The sequence below is a fragment of the Scyliorhinus torazame genome, chromosome 13 (assembly GCF_047496885.1).
Source record: "Scyliorhinus torazame isolate Kashiwa2021f chromosome 13, sScyTor2.1, whole genome shotgun sequence".
Classification (NCBI taxonomy): Eukaryota; Metazoa; Chordata; class Chondrichthyes; order Carcharhiniformes; family Scyliorhinidae; genus Scyliorhinus; species Scyliorhinus torazame.
In genome coordinates this window covers 35,298,670-35,320,597 of record NC_092719.1, presented here as the reverse complement: position 1 = coordinate 35,320,597, position 21,928 = coordinate 35,298,670, and the positions used below count along the sequence as shown (strand labels likewise).

The 21,928-nt window shown below is 50.0% G+C and overlaps 1 protein-coding gene across 2 annotated transcripts in view; it reads right to left on the bottom strand.

The window, feature by feature from the left end:
* fbxl13 (F-box and leucine-rich repeat protein 13) overlaps window positions 1-21,928 on the bottom strand; it is a 444,736-nt gene that overhangs the window by 131,626 nt on the left and 291,182 nt on the right. For both annotated transcript variants that reach the window (XM_072471330.1, XM_072471332.1), the window contains exon 14: window positions 13,392-13,490. In XM_072471330.1, coding sequence (XP_072327431.1) covers window positions 13,392-13,490 — 99 coding nt within the window. The remainder of the gene's footprint in view (window positions 1-13,391; window positions 13,491-21,928) is intronic.

The following is a 21,928-nucleotide window of genomic DNA, read 5'->3' as shown; positions in this document are numbered from 1 at the left end:
CAGGCATCGGCGCACCGGTGCATCCATGCAGTGACTGACTCCCTATACGACAACGCGAAGCGGTACATCCAGTTCCCTGTGGACCGCGCCCACCAGGATGCCCGGGCAGCGGGATTCGTAGCCATGGCCAGGATGCCCATGGTACAGTGGGCGATCGATGGAGTGCACGTCGCCGTGCGGGCACCAGCGGAGAACAGGGATGTGTTCATGAACAGGAGGAGACCTACTCCATGAACATTCAGGTGGTCTGTGACCACCGGATGAAGATCCTGCTCGTCTGCGCCCGGTACCTGGGCAGTGTACATGACTCGTTCACATTGGCACAATCGTTCATCCCCGCCATGTTCGAGGGAACCCCCCCAGCTGAGGGGCTGGTTGCTGGGCGACAAGGGTTACCCGTTGCAGACGTGGCTGATGACGCCTATAAGGAGGCCACAAATCAACACGGAGCACCGCTACAATGATGCCCATGCAGCAACCAGGGGTGTGGTCGAGACGTGCTTTGGGCTGCTAAAGAAGCACTTCAGGTGCCTGGACCGCTCTGGAGGGGTCCTCCAGTACCATTCAGAGAGGGTTGGCCACATCGTTGTTGTGCTGGGCTAAATCGCTGGCTTTTAAAGCAGACCAAGGCAGGCCAGCAGCGCGGTTCAATTCCCGTACCAGCCTCCCCGAACAGGCGCCGGAATGTGGCGACTAGGGGCTTTTCACAGTAACTTCATTTGAAGCCTACTTGTGAAAATAAGCGATTTTCATTTTCATTTTCGTCTGCTGTGTCCTCCACAATATTGCCCAGCAGAGGGGCGATGTGCTGGAGGCAGAGGAGGAGGAGGAGGAGCAACACGACAAAGGGAAGGCCTTCCCCGATGAGGTGGATGGGGGCAATGTACGGGACAGTCGGGCTGGATGGGATGGGGGGCTGTCCACTGTCACCGGCTGGGCCAGCGGGTACGGGATGGGTTAATAGCCGCACCGTGCACAGACTAGGGGGGGGGGGTGGCAATCGCCGTGTATGGGCACGGACAGCACAGTACGCCACCTCACCCACCACCCACACCCCACCCACCACCTTCACCCCACCCACCACCGCATCACCCGCACCCCACCCACCACTGCATCACCCGCATGAACACCACCCCTCCATTGCACATCCACCTGCGGCACAATGGGCATGGTTCACATAGTCGCCAGTGGAAGCGGGTCGATTGCATGCCATGGAGGATGATGACAATCCCCTCTGCGATGAGCCCCGGGCTCTACATCGTTAGACAATGTCTGACTCATGGCCACAGTAACACCCTCCACCTGGGCCGTTCGTGCATGCGGCCTGGACACTGCAGCGCACGGTCCCGTCATCTGCCCGGGGGTGGGTGGGCGAGGGAGACTCGGGGTGGGGCTGGGGAGCAAACTCACCTGAGCTCGACGTCCTATCAGCCTTCACACACACACTGGCGCTCACCTCACACCCCACCCCCGCACGCATCGGACAGAGCACAGAGACAGCTCCTGTAGGTGTGAAAGTATTTTAATGACAAGCAGTTCATACACGTGCCCTAGCCCCAATGACTAATCTGTGCCCTGCACCCGTGCCAACTTACTCAGTGTCTAATTTTTTGGCCTTACGGGCCCTATGACTACGTCTAGGTGGTTCCCCAGACGGTACAGCAGAACTGGAGGTGGACTGCTGTGGTTCCTGCCCTGTGACTAAGGTCCACTTTGGCGGCCGTTTCCTGGGGCAGCCCGGGCAGGATGGCGAGCTGCCAGCCTCTTCTGCCCGTTGCCCACCAGATGTCCCTGGAATGGAGGGGGGGGGGGGGGGGGGGGGGGTAGAGTCTGAGGTGTCGCGGTGTTACTGGACCTCCCCTGCAGGGGGACCCGGCACCTCCCCCTCCCTTGGGGTGCCCGATGGCCTCCGGGGCTCTCCATGGGTCGGAGATGCGAATGGATCCAGCACCTGACACACCTCTGGCATCTGGCGTTGCCAGTCCTGGAGGCCTGCCCTGGTATCAACAAGGGTCTGCAGGTTTGCAGCCATGGAGCTCAGCGAGTTGGCCATCCCTGCCTGTGTCCGGGCGACGCCGGCCAGCACATGGCGAATGGCGCCGATGCCCTCAGCGATGGCCTGCTGGAACTGCGCCATGGCATTGAGTGCCACTGCGATCTGCAGCTAGCTCTGGCTCATGGCTTCCTGTGAGAGGGCAGCCATGTCCCGGGCCACGGACACCGCCTGCACAGAAAGCCCAGGCCTTGCATACTGCGACCCATGTCTGGCACCGTCGCACCCATTGCCTCCACTGCGGACGCCACCCGTGCGGTTTTGGCCTGGGTGGCACGTATGACCGGCACACCTCCCTGATCCTGCACGCGGGTGGACTCCTCCTCCTGCGTCTGGAGGTGGTGCAAGCCGGCCGTCACCCCCGTTGATCGTCCCTGGGTCCGTGACTGCATCGGGTCTATGGGTGGGTATGGTAACTCCAGGAACCCGGAACCCGTCTGGGCGGCAGCTGGTTGCAGGGGCCAGGATGCCCTCCGACCGTCCGGCCCCTCGGCTGCTCCTACCTCCACCTGCTGCACCAGGATGGCTGTGTGGTGCGCACCAGTGAGTGTACCAGAAGCCACATGGCTAAAGTAACCAACCGAGGTATCTCTGCGATGGTGGAGGGTGTAGGAGATAGCAGTGGCGTAATGTCGAGGTCCTCATCCGACCAGAAGTCCGGGATCCCCTGGGGTGGTGTTTTCTGTCCGTCCGTCCCCTGTCTTTTGGTGTCCTCGGTGGGTGTGTCCTGTTTGTGGGTGTCCTGGGTGGTTGAGTCCTTTGTGTCACTGTCATGGGTGGGTGTGTCCTGGGTGGTGGTGTGCTGTGCGTCAGTGTCGTGTGTGGATGTCCTGTGTGTGGGTGTCCTGGGTGGGTGTGTCCCATGTGTGGGTGTGCTGTGCGTCAGTGTCCTGGGTGGGTGTGTCCTGTGTGTGGGTGTCCTGTGTGTTGGTGTCCTGGGTGGGTGTGTCCCGTGTGTGGGTGTGCTGTGCGTCAGTGTCCTGGGTGTGTGTGTCCTGTGTGTGGGTGTCCTGTGCGTGGGTGTCCCGTGTGTGGGTGTCCTGTGTGTCAGTGTCCTGGGTTGACTGGGACGGGGGCCTGTTGGTGTGGCTGCCCTCCCCGCCACTGGATGTGGTCCTACGGCATCGCCGCACTGGCACCAGATGGGGGCGACAGATGCCTGACGGTCCGGGTCTATCTCTGGCCCGTGGGCGCCCCGGCACTCGGTGGGGGCGTTGAATGCCTAACGACCCTGGTCATTCCCTGTCCTGTGGGTGCCCTGGCACTGGGTGGGGGCGTCGTATGCCTGACGGCCCTGGTCGTTCCATGTCTTGTGGGCGCCCTCGCACGTCCTGGGGGCGGTTGGCATCCGCAGGGACGGGTGGGTCGACGTTTGGTCCTGCAATACACAATACAGCATGCATGGTTAAACACGTAGATGGGGGGCGAAGAGGTGATGGGGGGAAGGGGGGATGAGGAGGGGGGGCAAGAGGGGACAAGGGGGGGATAGAGGGGGGGAAGGCAGTGAAGGGTCTCACTTGGTGCTGCGCCCCCGACCTCTGCTTCCGCCTAGGTTCACAGCCCATCCTGCCAATGCATGGGTGGGTGCACCCATGTCGGTTTCAGCTATGGCTGTGCCGCCCATCCTGGGGGGGGGTACTCACCATGGCTGGCCTGATTAGGTCATTGACCTTCTTGTGGCACTGGTTGCCTGTCCTGGCTGTTACAGCCACGCTGCTGCCGGCCTCTGCCACCTCCCTCCACAGGCGCTGGCTGACGTGTGGTGCAACCCTGCGGCTGTGTCCGGGGTACAGGGCCTCCCTCCTCTGCTCCACTGCATCCAGGAGCGCTTCGATGTACCGCTCCTGGAACCTCGGCACTGCGCGGCGGGCAGCTATTTTGCCGAGTCTCGGGCGTTGGCGTCTTTTGTGAGCGACGCCATGCGGCGTCAATGACGGCGCGCACGTCTGTGACGGGTGACGCCGTTGTGATTGGCGTCACACCGCTGCTAGCCCCTTCCGGGGCGGCGGATTCTGGAACTTCCGGGTGGCCTGATGCAAGAGTGGTTCGTGCCGATTTTTACGCCGCCGTCAGGGCATCGCGCCGATTCGGGAGAATCCCGCTGCTGGATAGATCACTTCGCTTGTCTGGAATAAATATTTCTCTTTCTTGAGGCATACACCTTCTTTTGTAAATCGCCTCAAGACCTCCTTCAAGATCGCTAGGTGCTCTTGTTCAGTGGGCCATGTGATTAGTATGTCGTTGAGATATACTCCCACCCTAAGCAACCCTTGGAGAATATTTTTCATAACATGCACATGGCGGAGAGACTCCGAAGGGCAGCCATGTGTATTCATATAGGTCCTTATGGGTGTTAATTGTGATGTACTTTCTGGATGGCTCCTTTAGTTCGAGCTGGAGGTAGGCATGGCTCATATCCAGTTTCATGAAGATTTGACCACCTGCCAATTTCGCATACAAACCCTCTATATACAGCATGGGTACCGATTCAGTCTTGAGACTTTGTTAATTGTAAGCTTGTAATTCTCCGCAAAGGCAGACTGACTTTTCGGGCTTGAGATTGGGGACCACTGTGCTAGCTGTATTGTCCTGTGGCCTTCCAACCGCTCAATTTCCACCTCTACCTTCGCAAGCAAAAGTAGAGGACTGGCCAAGTCCTGAAATATTTTGGCACGGCATCGGGATCCCCATAGATCTAGGCTTTCGCTACTTTTACTTTAACGAGGCCCTCTTCGAATATTTTGGAGTATTTGTTATTAATCTCGTAGAATTCCCCACCAATCCTATTTGAAGAATTTCCAGCCAATCCAGTCGGATCTTCTGGAGCCAATCACTGTCATGAGACTAGGTCCTGATCCTCGCACAACGGTGAGTGGGAGTCGTGCCAACTGCTGTCCATACTTTACTGGGGTTGTGGTGGTCCTCAATCTTCAAAGGTTCTTCTGTGTATGTGGCTAGTCTGGCCCTGGTGTCCCTTAGGTTTAAGGGCAGAATACCTGTTTGGAAACGTTTGAATGTCTGTCCCCCAATGACAGAGACGGCAGCTCCTGTATCCACCTACATCTCTATAGAATGGCCATTGACAAGGAGCCGTATCCTTATTGGGATGACTTTGGTAATGACAAGTCATTTTAACTGCTCTGAGGGCTGGTATATTTGCAAGGAATGAGCCTGAGGTGGCTTTGGCTTCCAGCCTGGACTGATTCTGGCAGCCTTGCCTGGGTTGTGCTCTTCGGCAGCACCTACAACAAGCAGTCCTGCAGCTGACACTTGTGATCATCCGGGGAGGTTTCCGGAGTACTTCTGGTGTTATCCGGCCGCATTTTGAAATGCCAGGATGCCCTTTCAGAATGTCGGGTTGACGGTGGGCATGTGAGCGCCTACCCCGGATATGCCGGCTTCTCTATGCGAGGACCATCCCCCCAACCTGAGGATGCTACTATCATCATCCCTTGAAGTTATTGAGCCCCTTTCTTGGCATTCTCCAGGCGCAAAGCTATTTCTAAAGCCTTTTTGAGGTCTAGGTTGGGTTCTGTCAGTCATTTCTTCTGGGTTGCAACATTGTTTATCCCACACACTCTCGGTTAGGGATGGGCCAAATTCGCAGTACTCTGACAACGTCTGCAATCTAGCAAAAAATTGCAAAAGGTGACCCCCAGCGTCCTCCTAGCTGTGTTAAAATTGTAGCATTGGAGGATTATGGTTGGCTTTGGGTCGTAATAGATTCTCACCAGGTCCATGAGCAGGTTGAACGTTTTAGTGTCAAGGACCACTGGACAGATTAAGCTCTTGATAATATTAAACATCAGGATCCCCCCGCCATTAAGAGGATTACCTTTTATCTCTCATCCCAGTTAATGCCGTTGGCTTGAAAAAAATAGTTCATGGGCTCATAGAGTCCTCTATGTTTGCGTCACATGGCTCAAGGCTTCCAAAGAAAGTCATTTCCAGGTTTGTTTCTTTTTCGTGCCAGAGTTGTCTTCTGAAGTTTTTTTTAAAAGCTGCTCAGAATTCCATGCTGATCCCACTCTCATCACCAATGTAACCATTCCAGGAGGCGTAGACTAAAACGCAAAGGAGGTTTATTCCCCAACACAAATAAGGACGCAGCTAGGGCATACAAAACAAATGTCCCAGCCCGGGACTATCGGGAACTGCTAATCTGGGTCTGGGGGATAATATTTAAGGCCCAGCTGGTGAGCCTGAGATCCCAACTGCCCTTCTCACCACCGCGCTGGCCTTGCTTACCCTCTCAACCCTGGGACCCCTGACACTTGCCTGTCCCAGGGTCCCGGTACCTAGTTCCAGGCAGTTCCAAGCAGTGTCCTTTCCAACCACTGAAATGCTGTGACTGAAGGGACTGAAGAGTTGCCAGGCAATCAGGTTTCTGTCCTCACTCAGGAATTTCTCCTGAGTGAGGACAGAAATGTCATCTTATGACTATAAATGCTGATTAGAACCGAATATGGTGGGGGCAGACACCACCCCAAAAATTCAGGCCTGTAAGTTTTTGTACATGGGTTAAGTAGAGGACCTAAATTAGAGGTATTGGTTGCATTTAACTCATTACACAACAACATAGACTCCACACGTAGTCAGACATACAGGATACAACTAGGTTTATTCTACTACTCCTCAATACAAGATGTGTTGTTATGTATTGAGTATCATAAGCCGCGACTTGATGTAAGCGCTGTTGAAGAATACTCCAGACCTCGAGGTAAGTTGAGCGTATTTATTGAGCAATTAACAAAGCTCCTGAATGAGTTCTACACTCTACTGATCTGACTCTAGTGACACAGTACACTCTACTAACTATATGAACTTACTCTAGACACATGTGGTGGTGTGACGGTGCTGCTTACTACACACGTCTTGCTCTCTAGGTTTCTGCCAGTGGAAGGGGGAGAGGGCCTGTGTGTCTTGTCTTTTATAGTGATGCCCTCTTGTGGTGATGCCACCGCTGGGTGTTCTGATTACCCATTGGCTGTGTCTTGTTCTGATTACCCATTGGTGTCATGTCTACATATCATTACATCCCCCCCTTTTTTTTTGGTCATTTCTAATGTGGTGATGGTGGCTATGGTTGACAGTACTCAAGATAATAACATGATATTCATGACTTGGATATACAGTAGACATGAGAAGGGAAATGTTCATAAATCCAGTCTTTGGGGTCTCCGTCTCATCCTTGATGACCTTCTGAGAGGTGGCGGAGGAGATGTCGTTGTCTTGATAGTCGTGTGGGAGTCACGACTGGTGGAATCGTGGTTCGTGGTGTCTTGAGGTGGTGCTTCAACAGATGGCAGTGGAGGGAAAATTGGACGCGGGCGTATGATTTTCCGAAGTGCCCTTCGATTTCTTCGAATGATAGTGCCGTCAGCTGTTTTTAACACGTAGGATCTGGGCGCGGCCTGCCGAATGATGACAGCTGGGGCAGACCATCCGCCATCAGGTATTTTGAAACTGATGGTGTCTGCTGGCGATAGTGCGTCCAGATCGGTGGCATGTGCGTCATAGTGATGTTTCTGACTGTCCTGAAGTTGTTGCATCTTTTGTAGTACCGGTAAGTGATCTGGGTTGGGCAGGTGTAGGGCCGGAAGCGTTGTTCTCAGGTCCCTGTTCGTCAGCAGTTGAGCTGGTGACATGCCAGTTGATAAGGGAGTCGCCTAGTACGATAGTAGTGCAAGGTGTATATCGGAGGCGGAGTCCGAGGCTTTGTGGATAAGTTGTTTGATGATGTGCACCCCCTTTTTGCCTTTGCCGCTGGACTGTGGGTAGTGCGGACTGGACGTAACGTGCTTGAAGTTGTAGCCTTTAGCAAACGTGATCCATTCTCGACTGTGGAAGCATGGTCCATTGTCGCTCATGACAGTATACGGGATACCATGCCACGAAAATGTCTCTTTGCACGCTTTGATGATGGTCTTTGAGGTGAGGTCGGACAGCTGCAGCACCTCAGGATAGTTTGAGAAGTTATCAATGAGTAGTATGTAGTCATGACCATTCGTATGGAATAGGTAAATGCTGATCTTGGACCATGGAGAAGTTTCCAAGTCGTGTTGTTGAAGCGTCTCCTTACCCTGTGCTGGTTGGAACTTCTGACAGGTCTCGCAGTCCAGGACCATGTCCGTGATGTCCTGGTTGATGCCGAGCCAGTAGCTTGTCGGGCCGTGCGTCTGCATTTTTCTATGCCCAGGTGTCCCTCGTGAATTTGCCGCAGTACCATGTGCTTGAGACGCAGCGGGATCACTATTCTGTCCAGCATTAGCAGGATTACATTGATCAGCGTTAGGTCGCCTTTGCCGTTGTAGTGACGAATGTGATATAAAATAGTTACTTTAGAGATATTAGTTAATGTAATGTAGAAATAAGCCACTTTGGTTCTGGTAAGTAGAGACAAAGGATTTTAGACCGCATGGGAAAAAGCAGGAAGAGGTGTGTCTATGAGAGTGATGCTGAATTGATAGGGGCCGGAGAAAGGGATTGGAAGTGAGCCAATCAGAATAGATCAAACAAGTCAGGAGGGACATAGGATGACCTATGGGTGTCGAGTATGTGAAACTTGATGCCATTTGAATGTATGAGTACTGATCTCTTTGTCTGGGACCTTCACTTAGTTCCCGGGGCTGCAGAAAGCAACATGTTATCTGTATCACTGTGGACTAGGTAGCTTGCAAGCTGAATAAAATAACTTTTGTTATACTTGCAAATCCCTCTCGACTTTTATTGAGGCCAGACTGACGGATAAAGACATTTGGGAATCAACAGTAGAATTGAGGGCATTGCCCTTTCGGCCACCCACTGTTGAGGTTGTAGATGACTTGCCGCAGCAGGGGGTCTTTGTCTGTCTCTTCTCTGATGAGAACCAGTTTTTCGTCCGTTGCCGGGAGGTTGCTTGCGCACATTTGTACCTGCGATTCAATGTGCTGGGTGATCTCCAGTGGCTCACTCAGTGAGGTGACGGAGCGGGACAATGTCGTTCAGGTTCTTTTGGATGATGTGGACCAGAGGTCTGTGATCTGTTTCAACTGTGAATGTTGGCAGTCCGTAGACTTAGTCATGGAATTTGAGGATGCCGGTGAGAAGACCTAAACACTCCTTTTCAATCTGAACGTACCTGGTCTCTGTCAGTGTCATTGCCCGTGATGCGTATGCTATTATGACCCATGATGATGTGTCGTCTTTCTGTAGCAGTACTGCTCCAATGCCATCCTGACTTGCATCGGTCGAGATCTTAGTTTCGCGATCTGGCTCAAAGAATGCGAGGACGGGTGCAGTGGTGAATTTGGCCTTCAGCTCTAACCACTCTGTCTGGTGTTCCGTCGTCCACTCGAAGGCGGTTGATTTCTTTATCAAGTTTCTTAGGGACGCTGTGTGCGTAGCCAAATTTGGGATGAATTTGCCGAGGAAGTTTACCACTCCAAGGAAGCAAAATACTGCTTTCTTGTCCTCGGGGACTTTCATTGCCTCAATGGCTTTTATTTTGTCCATGTCCGGGCGGACACTGTGTTTCGATATCTGATCACTCAGGAACTTGAGCGTGCACATCCCAAAGCTGCACTTGGATTTGTTTAGCTTGAGGCCATGCTCATGTATGCATCGGAATACTCTCTTCAATCGCGACACATGTTCCTCCGGAGTTGAAGACCAGATGATGACATCGTCAACGTAGACGCAAACCCCGTCTATTCCTTCCATCATCTGTTCCATGATGCGGTGGAATATTTAAGATGCCGAGATGATGCTAAATGGTATTCGGTTGTAGCAGAATCTGCCAAAAGGCGTCTTGAAGGTGCAGAGCTTTCTGCTGGATTCTTTGAGTTGGATTTGCCAGAATCCTTGGGATGCATCAATTTTCGTGAAGAAGCGCGCATGTACCATTTTGCTCGTGATTTCTTCCCTTTTTTTGATTCGGTAATGTTCCTGCATAATGTTTTTATTTAGATCCTTGGGGTCAATGCAGATTCGTAGGTCGCCCGAAGGCGTCTTGACGCACACCATCGAGCTGACCCAGTCAGTTGGTTCAATGACCTTAGAGATGATGCCATTCTTCTGTAGGCTTGCGAGTTCTGCTTTTAGTCGATCCTTCAATGGAACAGGAACTCTCCTTGGGGGGTGGACCACTGGTTTTGCATCAGCCCACAGTAGAATTTTGTACTCGAATGGAAGTGTGCCCATTCTGCTGAAGACATCTGGGTATTGGTTCAGTATGTCGTCGATGCTGGCCTGAAGATCCTGATGAGACGGCGTCATGGTGTAGACTATTTGAATGAGGTTCAGTTGCTTGCATTCTTGCGCACCTAGCAGGGACGCCCTGTCTGGTTGGACAACCTCGAATCTCAGGCTTGTCTCTATGTGTCGGTTGGACACTGTCAGATGGCGTGAACCCAGTGCCGTTATTGCATTGCCATTGTAGTCCTGGAGTTTGCAGACAGCTGGAAGGAATTTGGGAGCCTTCGTGATTTTCGTGAAGTCAAACTTCGAGATCAGGTTGGCGGAGGCACCTGAGTCCAGTTTGAACTGGATGGGGCATCGGTTGACATCCATCACTGCGTTCCATGCATCCTCGGAATCAACGGCAAGGATTGATTTGACTTGCGAGGTGTCCGGTGTGGCGTTTTCGCAATTTGTGATGATGCCTACTCAGAATGTTTTATCCAGGTAGTCCTCATCAGGATCTGTTGCACTACCTTGATCCGAGTCATCCGTTTGGTGTTGCACACTTCTGATGCGGTTCTGTTTGAACTGTGGTCGGTGACTCCTGAATTGTGGTGCAGATCTGCACTGGGCAGCATAGTGGTTGAGTCTCCCGCATTGGAGACAGTGTTTGCCTTTTGCAGGGCATTTTTATCTAAAATGGGCGGTTCCACACGGCGTCATGACGTTCCGTGCGTCGTCGCGCATGCGCGGTGCGGTTCTCGGCCATTTCATACCTTTGGTCGTAGTGCGCATGCGTAGTGCGATTCTCGGCCGATTCGTATTTCCGGTCGTACTGCGCATGCGCCGGGCCCAAGGAGGAGCGCGTAAGATGGCTGCCATTGGAGATGTGGAGGTGCTGCATTCGGGAGATGACCTGAACGCTCTCCACCTCGTGGGAGATTTTATTTTTCACTCTCACTGTTTCTGTATTGTAAGTAGTGATATTTTGAGTGTTCATTTACAGTGCACGTTTCGATAGCGATCTTTAAAGTCATATGTTTCATTTTTAGCAGTTGCTCTCTCAGAGGATCAGAGTGGATTCCAAAAACGATTTGGTCTCTGATCATGGAGTCAGTTATGTCACCGAAGTTGCAGGATTGGGCTAGCAGTCTAAGGTTAGTGAGAAAACTATTGAAGGATTCATCTTTACCTTGCATCCTTTTGTTAAAGATGTAGCGCTCAAATATTTCGTTTGTGTCAACCTCGCAGTGGCTATCGAATTTTTCCAGGATAGTTTCGTATTTTGTTTTGTCCTGCCCTTCTGTGTATTGAAACGAGTTGAAGATCTCTATCGCGTGGTCAGTAGGAGAGCTATTTTCCGCGCATCGGTCGCGCTGTTCAAGTCAGATGCTTCTACATATAGTTGAAACTTTTGTTTAAATGAACACCAGTTAGCACTAAGATTACCGGTGGTCCTGAGGTGATGAGGAGCTTGTTGTCATAATATGCACCCATGCACATCATGAGGTAAAAGCAGGCAGTGACAGACACCCAGGTGAGCTAATCAACATACAGAACAGAACACGACCAATCACCAGACAGAACACCAAAGGGGGGCGTCCAACTATAAAACACACAAGGCGTCAGCACTCTGCCTCTTTCCACTGGTGACAACTGTAGTGACAGTCAGGGTGTACAAATCATTCAACACCTTCTACACGTGGATCAGAGCTAGCCTGGTCTAGATAGTTAATGTTAGTTTACTTAGAGTAGTAGAGAGTAAACCTACAGGCAGCTGTGTGCTTCGTTACTGAAGTTGAATAAATCTTATTGAACCAACACCTATGTTTGGGGTATGCTTGATCATTTCACTGCATCGTGTTGTAGTCTGTGTTACCCCAGGGTGAATAACACGATACTTGTGTCTTGTCCATCATGCCTGGATTTGGTAGCTTTGTTCCGGCAGCGATGCTTGTGTTGGCTCTGTTGCCAAAGAGCTGTCTGAGTTTGTCTCTGAACTTACTGAGTTTAACTAGATAGATGCAGTAGCCACTCCTGGTACCATGTGTTGTTAAAGTAACATAAGCCGCTACTTGGTGTAGGCGCTGTTGAAGAATACTCCAGACCTCGAGGTAAGTTGAGCGTATTTATTGAGCAATTAACAAAGCTCCTGAATGAGTTCTACACTCTACTGATCTGACTCTAGTGATACAGTACACTCTACTAACTATATGAACTTACTCTAGACCATATATAGTGGTGAGATGGTGCTGCTTACTACACACGTCTTGCTCTCTAAGTTTCTGCCAGTGGAAGGGGGAGAGGGCCTGTGTGTCTTGTCTTTTGCAGTGGTCGTGTGATGCCCTCTTGTGGTGATGCCACCACTGGGTGTTCTGATTACCCATTGGTTGTGTCTTGTTCTGATTACCCATTGGTTACATGTCTGCATATCATTACACAATACTCTCTCACTCTCCACTCTCCCTCAGGATCCTCTTCCCTGACCTGTTCTCAGGCTCAGGTTTATATCCTGTGGGGGATCCTCCAATTGGGAGGAAAATGCGCCCTCTAATCATCTGGGGAGATCGTATTCCAAGGTGTAGGAGTGGAATCTAATACAATGTACCTAGAAACCCCTTGGGGGGTCGTTACACCAGGTAACTAAAGGAATGGGCAGTCCCACATGCTTAACCCCTAACCCTCATAAACAGCATTACAGCAAAATCTAATCTGCTACAGAATCCAGTAATATGGAAAGTAAAACAGCCTGAGCAGAACAAAGTAAGTATCAATAAGCTAACATGGGAAGCAACAGTGTCTCATTTGGCTAGTTCATGTCATCTGGTTGCTAAACACCATAAAAAGCACAAACATGTTAGCTGTGTGAAAAAGGTAAACAATGAAAGCGAAGAATAATATGGAAAATCACTGCTGACAACAAAAAAGTCTAGCAGCAACATCATTCATGAAGACATAAAATTGCTAGTGGAGGAGACTGGTGCCGGCCTCTGTGCCTGGGTTTTTTCAGGAAAAAAAGAGGCAGAGATACAAATTTTCAGAGTTGATTCACTTGATACAACAGGTGAAACAACTTTTCCTAAGCATTCAAATAAAAACTTCAAATTGAAGAAAATAATCTTGATGAAAATAATTAAGAATTAAATTGTTATGGGTAAATTAATGTCAATTCACTTACGCTGATGCAGCTGTTCGTAAGAGTTGCCATGTCATTGATTACAAGGTGTTGAATCTCATTGCAGCCAATTCCGAATGACTTAAAGCCTCTCACTGAGATCTAAGAAAAATATAGGAAACATAACCTTTATTAAATCATGAATACGTTTTATCTGTTTATAGGAGATGGAGTAACACCATGATTTTGTGGAATAAACCAGGAGTGTCCAACCTTTTCACCTGAGGGGTGAGCATATTTTAAAAAGATAAGACATTAGAAATGTATTTTGCTGTTAATCAAAGCAACATAAAATGTATATTTTTATGTACAAGCTTCAAATGAATTGGAATCAAATGCTAAAAGAAAAGACGGTGACAGAACAATGGGTCACTTCACAAAAAAGTGTTGCAGACAAAGTCAAGGGGCGTGAGCTTCCCAAAAGGGAACAAAGTCCCCGAGCAAGCGGGTATAGCCGCGTGTTCCCCAGCACTCACAGTGCCGAGAAACACATGGCTGTTCAATGTGACTCACTTTGAATTAGGGGCCTTTGCCCCTTATTCAGTAAGGGTCCTTACTGAAGTCCATGTTGACAATATCCACTGCCCTACCCTCATCAATCATTTTCTTCACTTCCTCGAAAAACTCGATCAAGTCTGCGGCACGACCTCCCCTTCACAAAACCGTATTGTTTCTCGCTAAGACGCCCACTTATTTCCAAGTAGGAGTGTAATGTTCTTTGATTGGGCTGATGTTGAATCTTGATATTGTAGTGTGAACAAAGAACATTAGACTTTGTTTTATAAACAATGTTATTTATTACTAACACTGCACTAGCGAATTACTAAAATGTCTAAGATTAATACAGTTGGAAACAATGGTCTAATGCTAACTCACACTAAGATACAACAGAGCTACTCTATTGTGCGACTGCTACAAACTCTTTACTAACAGTAGCACGGTAGCACAAGTGGCTAGCACTGTGGCTTCACAGCGCCAGGGTTGATTCCCCGCTGGGTCACTGTCTGTGTGGAGTCTGCACGTTCTCCCCGTGTCTGCATGGGTTTCCTCCAGGTGCTCTGGTTTCCTCCCACAGTCCAAAGACGTGCAGATTAGGTGGATTGGCCATGATAAATTGCCTTTAGTGACCAAAAAGGTTAGGAGGGGTTATTGGGTTACAGGGATAGGGTGGAAGTGAGGGCTTAAGTGGGTCGGTGCAGACTCGATGAGCCGAATGGCCTCCTTCTGCACTGTATGTTTTATGTTCTAACACCTTCTTCTGGAACACATGGTGTGTCCAGGTCTCGTGTCTACATACTCACACCACCTGGCGGTCGGATGCTGGAACTACAACAGTTATACATATATTATTATTTACATACCGGTGATAATGCAGATGTCAGTCTACTTATCATCACTGGGAGTAAATCCTGTCTCGAAGATACCTCTCCAATAATTTCCCTACCACTGACGTAAGACTCATCGGCCTGTAATTATCTGGATTATCCTTGCTACCCTTCTTGAACAAAGGAACAACATTGGCTATTCTCCAATCCTCTGGGACCTCGCCCAATGCCAGTGAGGATACAAAGATTTCTCTCAAGCCCCCAGCAATTTACTCCCTTGCCTCTCTCAGTATTCTGGGGTATATCCCATCAGGCCCTGGGGACTTGTCCACCTTAATGCTTTTCAAACCCCAATACCTACTCCATTTTGATCTCAACATGACCCAAACTATCTACACACCCTCCCCCAGGCTCATCATCCACCAAGTCCTTCACTTTGGTGAATACTTACGCAAAGTACTCATTTAATACCTCGCCCATTTCCTCTGGCTCCACGCATAGATTCCCCCCCTGTCCTTGAGTGGGCCAACCCTCCCCCTGGCTACCCTCTTGCTCTTTTTATATGTCTAAAAAGCCTTGTGAGTTTTCTTAATCCTGCTGACCAATGATGCTTTGTGACCCCTTTTAGCCCTCCTGACTCCTTGCTTAAGTTTCTTTCTACTTTCCTTGTATCCCACACTAACTTCATGTGTTCCCAGCCTTCTAGCCTTGACAAAATGCTTCCTTTTTCTTTTTGACTAGGCTCACAATATTTCTCATTATCCAAGGTTCCCAAAACTTGCCATACTTATCCTTCATCCTTACAGGAAAGTGCCGGTCCTGAATTCCTATCAACTTACACTAGAAAGCCTCCCACATGCCAGATGTTGATTTGCCCTCAAACATCTGCCCCCAATCTATTGTGACTACACCCTTCCTATTCCTGAGCTCTACCCATAATGCCTTGCTGTATGAGCGCTCCGAGGTGTCCTCCCGCAGTACAGCTGTGATATTCTCCTTAACCAGTAGTGCAGAAGTGTAACTTCTCCACCCCTTTTACGTCCCCCTCTAACCCCCCTGAAACATCTAATTCCTGGAACGTTAAGCTGCCAATCCTGTCCTTCCCTTAACCAAGTCTCTGTAATGGCAGCAACATCATAGTTCCAAGTACTACTCCAAGTTCTAAGTTCATCTGCCTTACCTGTTACACTTCTCATAATGAAACAAATGCACTTTAGTCCACCGGACCCTCTTTGATCAGCAACCACACCCTGCCTGCTCTTCCTCTGAGTCTTACTGGCCCTACTCTCTAGTTCCCCTTCAGTTTCTTCACATTTGCTTTGGTTCCCACCCCCCTGCTAAACTAGTTTAAATCCACCCATGTGACACTGCCAAACCTCCCGGCCAGAATATTTATGCCCCTCTGGTTTAGATGCAACCCGTCCTTCTTGTACAGGTCCCATCTGCCCTGGGAAAGATCTCAATGGTCCACTTATCTGAAACCCTCCCTCCTACACCAGCTGTTTAGCCATGTATTGAGCTGTACTATCTTCCTATTTCTAGCCTCACTGGCACGTGGCACAGGGAGTAATCCTAAGATTACAACTCTAGAGATCCTGCTTTTTAACTTTCTACTTAGCTCCCTAAACTGCTTCTGCAGGACCTCATCACTCTTCCTACCTATGTCATTAGTACCAATATGTACCATGACTTCTGGCTGTTCATCCTCTCTCTTCAGAATGCTTTCTGCCTGTTCAGAGAAATCCTGGACCCTGGCACCAGGGAGGCAGCATACCATCCTGGAGTCTCTTTCACGTCCACAGAAGCGCCTATCTGTACCCCTAAGTATAGAGCCCCATATAACTATTGCTCTAGTGCTCATTGTCCCTCCCTGAAAAACCTCCTGAAAAACCTGTCACAAATTAACTTAGAAATTTTGGGGGAGAATCGCGCCCATAGTTTCCAGAAGTTATCCTACCACTGAAGTCAAACTGACTGGTCTCTAGGTGTGAGCTGTATCCTTGCGCTTATCCTGAACAAAGGTGTAACATTTGCAATTCTCCAGTCCTCCAGCTCCAGCACCATCTCTTTGAATATGGAAGACAGGAAGATTATCACTCGCACCTCTGCAGTTTCCACTCTCACTTCCCTCACTACTTTTGATGCATCTCATCCAGTCCTTGCATCTTATCAATACTAATTAAGGATAGCCTTTCTAACTCCTCTTTCTCCTCTGTTTCCCAGTTATAAATTATTCTAGAGTACCTGTTACCTTTTCTCCCACCTGAAGAAGTATCAACTTCTTCCTTTGTAAAGACAGGTACAAAGTACTAATTAATACCTCTGCTATTTCTTCAGTCCCTATGTGTAAGTCTCTTTTTTATCCCTAATGGGTCCTACTCTTTTACCACTCTAATATTTATAAAAACCTTATGATTCCCTTTTATGTTAGTTGCCAATTTCATGCTCTCGCCTTGCTTTTCAGATTTTTTTTTCAATTCTCCTTTGGTCCTTCTATATTCAGCCTGATTTTCCATTGTATATTATGCCTGATATCTATTGTACATGCACTCCTTTCTTTTCGTTTCACTTCTATCTCTTTCGTCATCCATGACGCTGTGAATTTATTTGCCCTACCTTTCCCCTTCAAGGGAAGATACCTTGGGCGCGATCCTCCAGCCACACTGCGCCATAAAAGAACCTCGCTGCCATGCAGCATGGCCGGTGAATGCCGGGAGACACCGCTCCCAGGATCTACCTGACTCGCAACGCCTTGCGAGATTCAACGTAATCTCATGAGACGTTGCAACGGGAATCCTGTCCACAATGGGCAGGATCACTTTTTAGCAAAACTGCATATTAAAGCGAGCCTTACTCTAATGTGCAGATTTCCGAGATACCTGAGGCTTTGTGATTCAATCACTTTGCCTGGGGGACCTCAGGCGAGTGCCGTTTTGTACTGGTCCCCACAAAAGAGGGCCAGATGGAATGACACTCATGGGGGTACTGTGGCCGATCCGAAGGGAGATATGTGATGGTGAGTGGAAAGTTGGAGGGAATGCCAGTGGTCTTGGTAAACTTCTATGCACCAAATTGGGATGATATGGATTTTATGAGGCAGGTGTTAGGGAGGATCCTGGAGTTGGACTCGCATTAGCTGATTATGGGGGGGATTTTCACATGGTCACAGATCTGAGCTTGGACCGGTCGGCAGTGGAAAAGGAGCTGAAGGGGTTTATGGAGCGCATGGGCGGGGTGGACCCGTGGAGGCTTGGGAGGCCAAGTCCGAAGGAGTTGTAATACTTCTCCCATGGGCAACAGGTGTACTCACGGATTGATTTTTTTTGTGCTAGATAAGACGTTGCTGCCGGGTGTGGCCAACCCCGAGTATTTGGTGATTGTGGTTTCTGACCACGCGCCGTTCTGGGTGGATTGGCACGTGACCTGGGGTTGGGGATGGGGGTGGGGGGTGCTTAGTGGAGGTTAGATGTGGATTTGCTGGCAGATGAAGTGGTGTGAGAGTGGGTGCAGGTTGCCGTTTGGGGATACGTGAAGCTAAATGGAACAGGGGAGGTCACGGCCGCCAGGCTGTGGGAGGCACTCAAAGCGGTGGTTAGGAGGAAGCTTATATCAATTCAGGCGCATAGGGTGGGCAGAGAGGGCAAGGCTGGTGGATGAGATTCTGAGGGTGACACGAGTTATACGGACTACCGAAGGCAGGGCTGTTGAAGGAATGTCAGAAGCTCCAGATGGAGTTTGGGTTAGTTTCCACAGGAAAGTCAGTGGAGCAGGTAGGAAGGGCCAGAGGGGCAGTGCATGAGTATAGGGAGAAGGTGAGCAGGTGGTTCGCCCACAAGTTGAGAAAGTAAGAGGTGGTGACGGAAACTGGCAGAGTGAGGGGTGATAAGGTCAAGGTGATGATGGACCCAGAAGGGGTGAATGGGGTGTTTGAGGCATTTATAGAAGGTTAATCGAGTCATAGAATTTACAGTGCAGAAGGAGGCTATTCGGCCCATCGAGTCTGCACCGGCTCCTGGAAAGAGCACCCTACCCAAGGTCAACACCTCCACCCTGTCCCCATAACCCAATAAGCACCCCCCAACACTAAGGGCAATTTTGGACACTAAGGGCAATTTATCATGGCCAATCCACCTAACCTGCACATCTTTGGACTGTGGGAGGAAACCGGAGCACCCGGAGGAAACCCACGCACACACTGGGAGGATGTGCAGACTCCGCACAGACAGTGACCCAAGCCGGAATCGAACCTGGGACCCTGGAGCTGTGAAGCAATTGTGCTATCCATAATGCTACCGTGCCCCGACCGGTGAGAAGGCGATGCAGCAGTTTCTGGATGGGCTGGAGTTTCCCTGGAGGAGGGGCTGGTTCAGGGACTGGGGGCCCCAAATGGGTTGAGGGAGGTGATGAAGAGAATGAGGGCGATGCATGGCATGGAAGTCCCCGGGACCGGATGGGTTCCCGGTAGATTTTTACAAAAGGTTTGGGCAGACCTGGAACCACTGCTGGTGTGGGCATATAATGAAGCAAGGGATAGGGTGGAACTCCCCATTTCATTTTCGCAGGCTTCTATCTCCATGATATTAAAGAAGGATAAGGATACCAAGCAGGTTGTACTGCCTGATATCACTACTAAACATAGATGGCAAGCTGCGGTCAAAGGTGCTGGTCTCGCGGATCGAGTTCTGCGTCCCGGTGGTGATAGGTAAAGATGAAACGGGTTTTGTAAAGTGGAGGCAACTTTTGGCGAAGATGAGGAGACTGCTTAATGTAACTCTGATGCCTTCGGAGGGGCAGGAGCTGGAGATAGTGGTGACGATGGACGTGGAGAAGACATTTGATTAGGTGGAATGGCGTATCTGCTGGAGGTGCTGGGGCAGTTTGGATTCAAGGAGGGGTTTGTGGACTGGGTCCGGCTGCTATATAAGGCGCCGGTTGCAAACATGCGGACAAACCGAGTGAATTGAGTGTACTTCAGGTTGCATCGTGGGATGAGGCAAGGGTACCCGCTCTCCCTGTTGATCTTCACCTTGACGATAGAGCCGTTGGCAATGGCGCTTAGGCCGTTGAGGGACTGGAGAAGGATCGAGCACAAGGTTTCATCCTATGCAGCCGACCTGTTGCTATATATTTTGGACCCGTTGGGCATTATCAAAGGCATTATGGGGATGCTGGGGAAGTTTGGCCGGTTCTCAGGATACAAGTTGAATATGGGGAAAAGAGAAGTGTTCCCAATTAAGGCTAGAGAACAGGAAAGGAGATTAAGGGAGTTGCCGTTTAGGGTGGTGGAGGTGAGTTTTAGATATTTGGGTATTCCGTTGGCATGGGGCTGGGCGCAATTGCACAAGCTGAACCTGGCTCAGTTGGTGGAGCAGATGAAAGCGGATTTTAAGAAGTGGGATGTGCTCCCGCTGTTGCTGGCAGGGCGGACGCAGACAGTAAAAATGTTGTTGCTACCACGATTTCTGTCCATATTTCAGAACCTCCCTATCTTTGTCCCCAAGTCGTTTTTAAGAAGGTCATTGCTCTGATTTCTGGATTTGTGTGGGGTGAAGATCCCGCAAGTTAGGAGGGCTTTCTTGGAGCGGGCGTTGCCGAATATGAATAATTAATGGGTGGCGAATATCGCTATGGTTAGGAAGTGGGCCATGGGGGAGGTGTCGGCGTGGATGGAGGCAGCATTGTGTAGGGGAATATGATTAAGGGCTTTGTTGTTGGCGCCTCTACCATTCTCGCCGGCCAGGTATTCCATGAGCCCAGTGGTGGTGTCGATCCTAAGTGTGTGGGGTAAGTGCAGGCAGGAGGGTGCCTCGGTGTGTGCACCAATCTGCGATAACCATGCACCGGCGATGTTGGATGTGAGGTTTCGGGGTGGCAGCAGGCAGGGATTGAGTGCTTTGGCGATCTGTTATACGGTGCAAATTTGCGAAGTTGGAGGGACTGGAGGAAGAGTATGAGTTGCCCAAGGGGAATGGCTTTAGGTACCTGAAGGTTGGGGACTTTGTAAGGAGAGAGGTGCCATCCTTTCCTGGGCTGCCGCCCCTGGAATTGTAGGACAAGGTGCTGTCGAGAGATGTGATAGGGGAGGGGAAGGTGTCAGATGTCTAGAAGGAGTTGATGGAATGAGAGGGAGCCCTGGTGGAGGACATTAAACGCAAGTGGAGGGAGGAGTGGGAGGGGAGGTGGAGGCCGAGACGCGGGAAGAGGCCTTGAGGAAGGTGAATGCGTCCTCGACGTGTGCGAGGCTAAGCCTGATTCAGTTCAAAGTGGTAGATAGGGCGTATATGACTGTGGCAAGGATGAGTAGGTTCTTTGAGGGGGTAGAGGATAGGTGTGGGCGGTGTGTGAATGAAGTTTACATATTCTGACTGTGTCCAAGATTGAGGGGGTCCTGGCAGGGGTTCTTGGACGTGATGTCCGAGATGCTGGGTGTAGTCCCGAGTCCAGAGGTGGCGATATTTTGTTTATATAAGTTTAGAGTACTCAATTCATTTTTCCAATTAAGGTGCAATTTTGTTTATTGATTTGTTTGGTTGTTTGTCTGCTTATAATTTTGTTTGTATATATGAAAATGCCTTGAATAAAAATGTTTTTTAAAAAGGTGGAGAGATGACGAGGGGGTCACTGACAGTTAGAGACTTTTACATGGACGATAAACTAGTGATGCCAAATGAGCTGTAGGAGAGGTTTCAACTGCCCAAGACACATACAAATCAAAAACTTCCTCCGTAAAGAAAAGACAACGGACGCCGTGACACTCACTGATATAGGAGCTGTTGGACATGGGAGACTTAGGGAGGGGGAACTGTGGGGACCTATGTGGGCAACTGTTAGAGGATAAAATGGGAGGAAGAACGAGGGATAGAAATCTGGTGGGGTCTCTGGAATGAAGCACTGAACAGGGCAAACACCACCTCCACATGCGCAAGGCTAAGCATAATGCAGCTGAAGGTGGTAAACCGGCGCACTTAACCATAACCCAAATGAGCACGTTCTTCCCGGAGTGAAAGGGCAAATGTGAACAGTGCCATGGAGGCCCGGCCAACTATACCCACATGTTCTGGGCATGCCCCAGACTTGTTGGGTTCTGGACAGCCTTTTTTGAGGCAATGTCTATGGTTATGAGGGTGGAGCCAAGCCCAAAAGTGGTAGTCTTCAGTGTATCAGACCAGCCAGAATTCTTCATGGGGAGGGGCGCCAATGCCCTAGCCTCTGCCT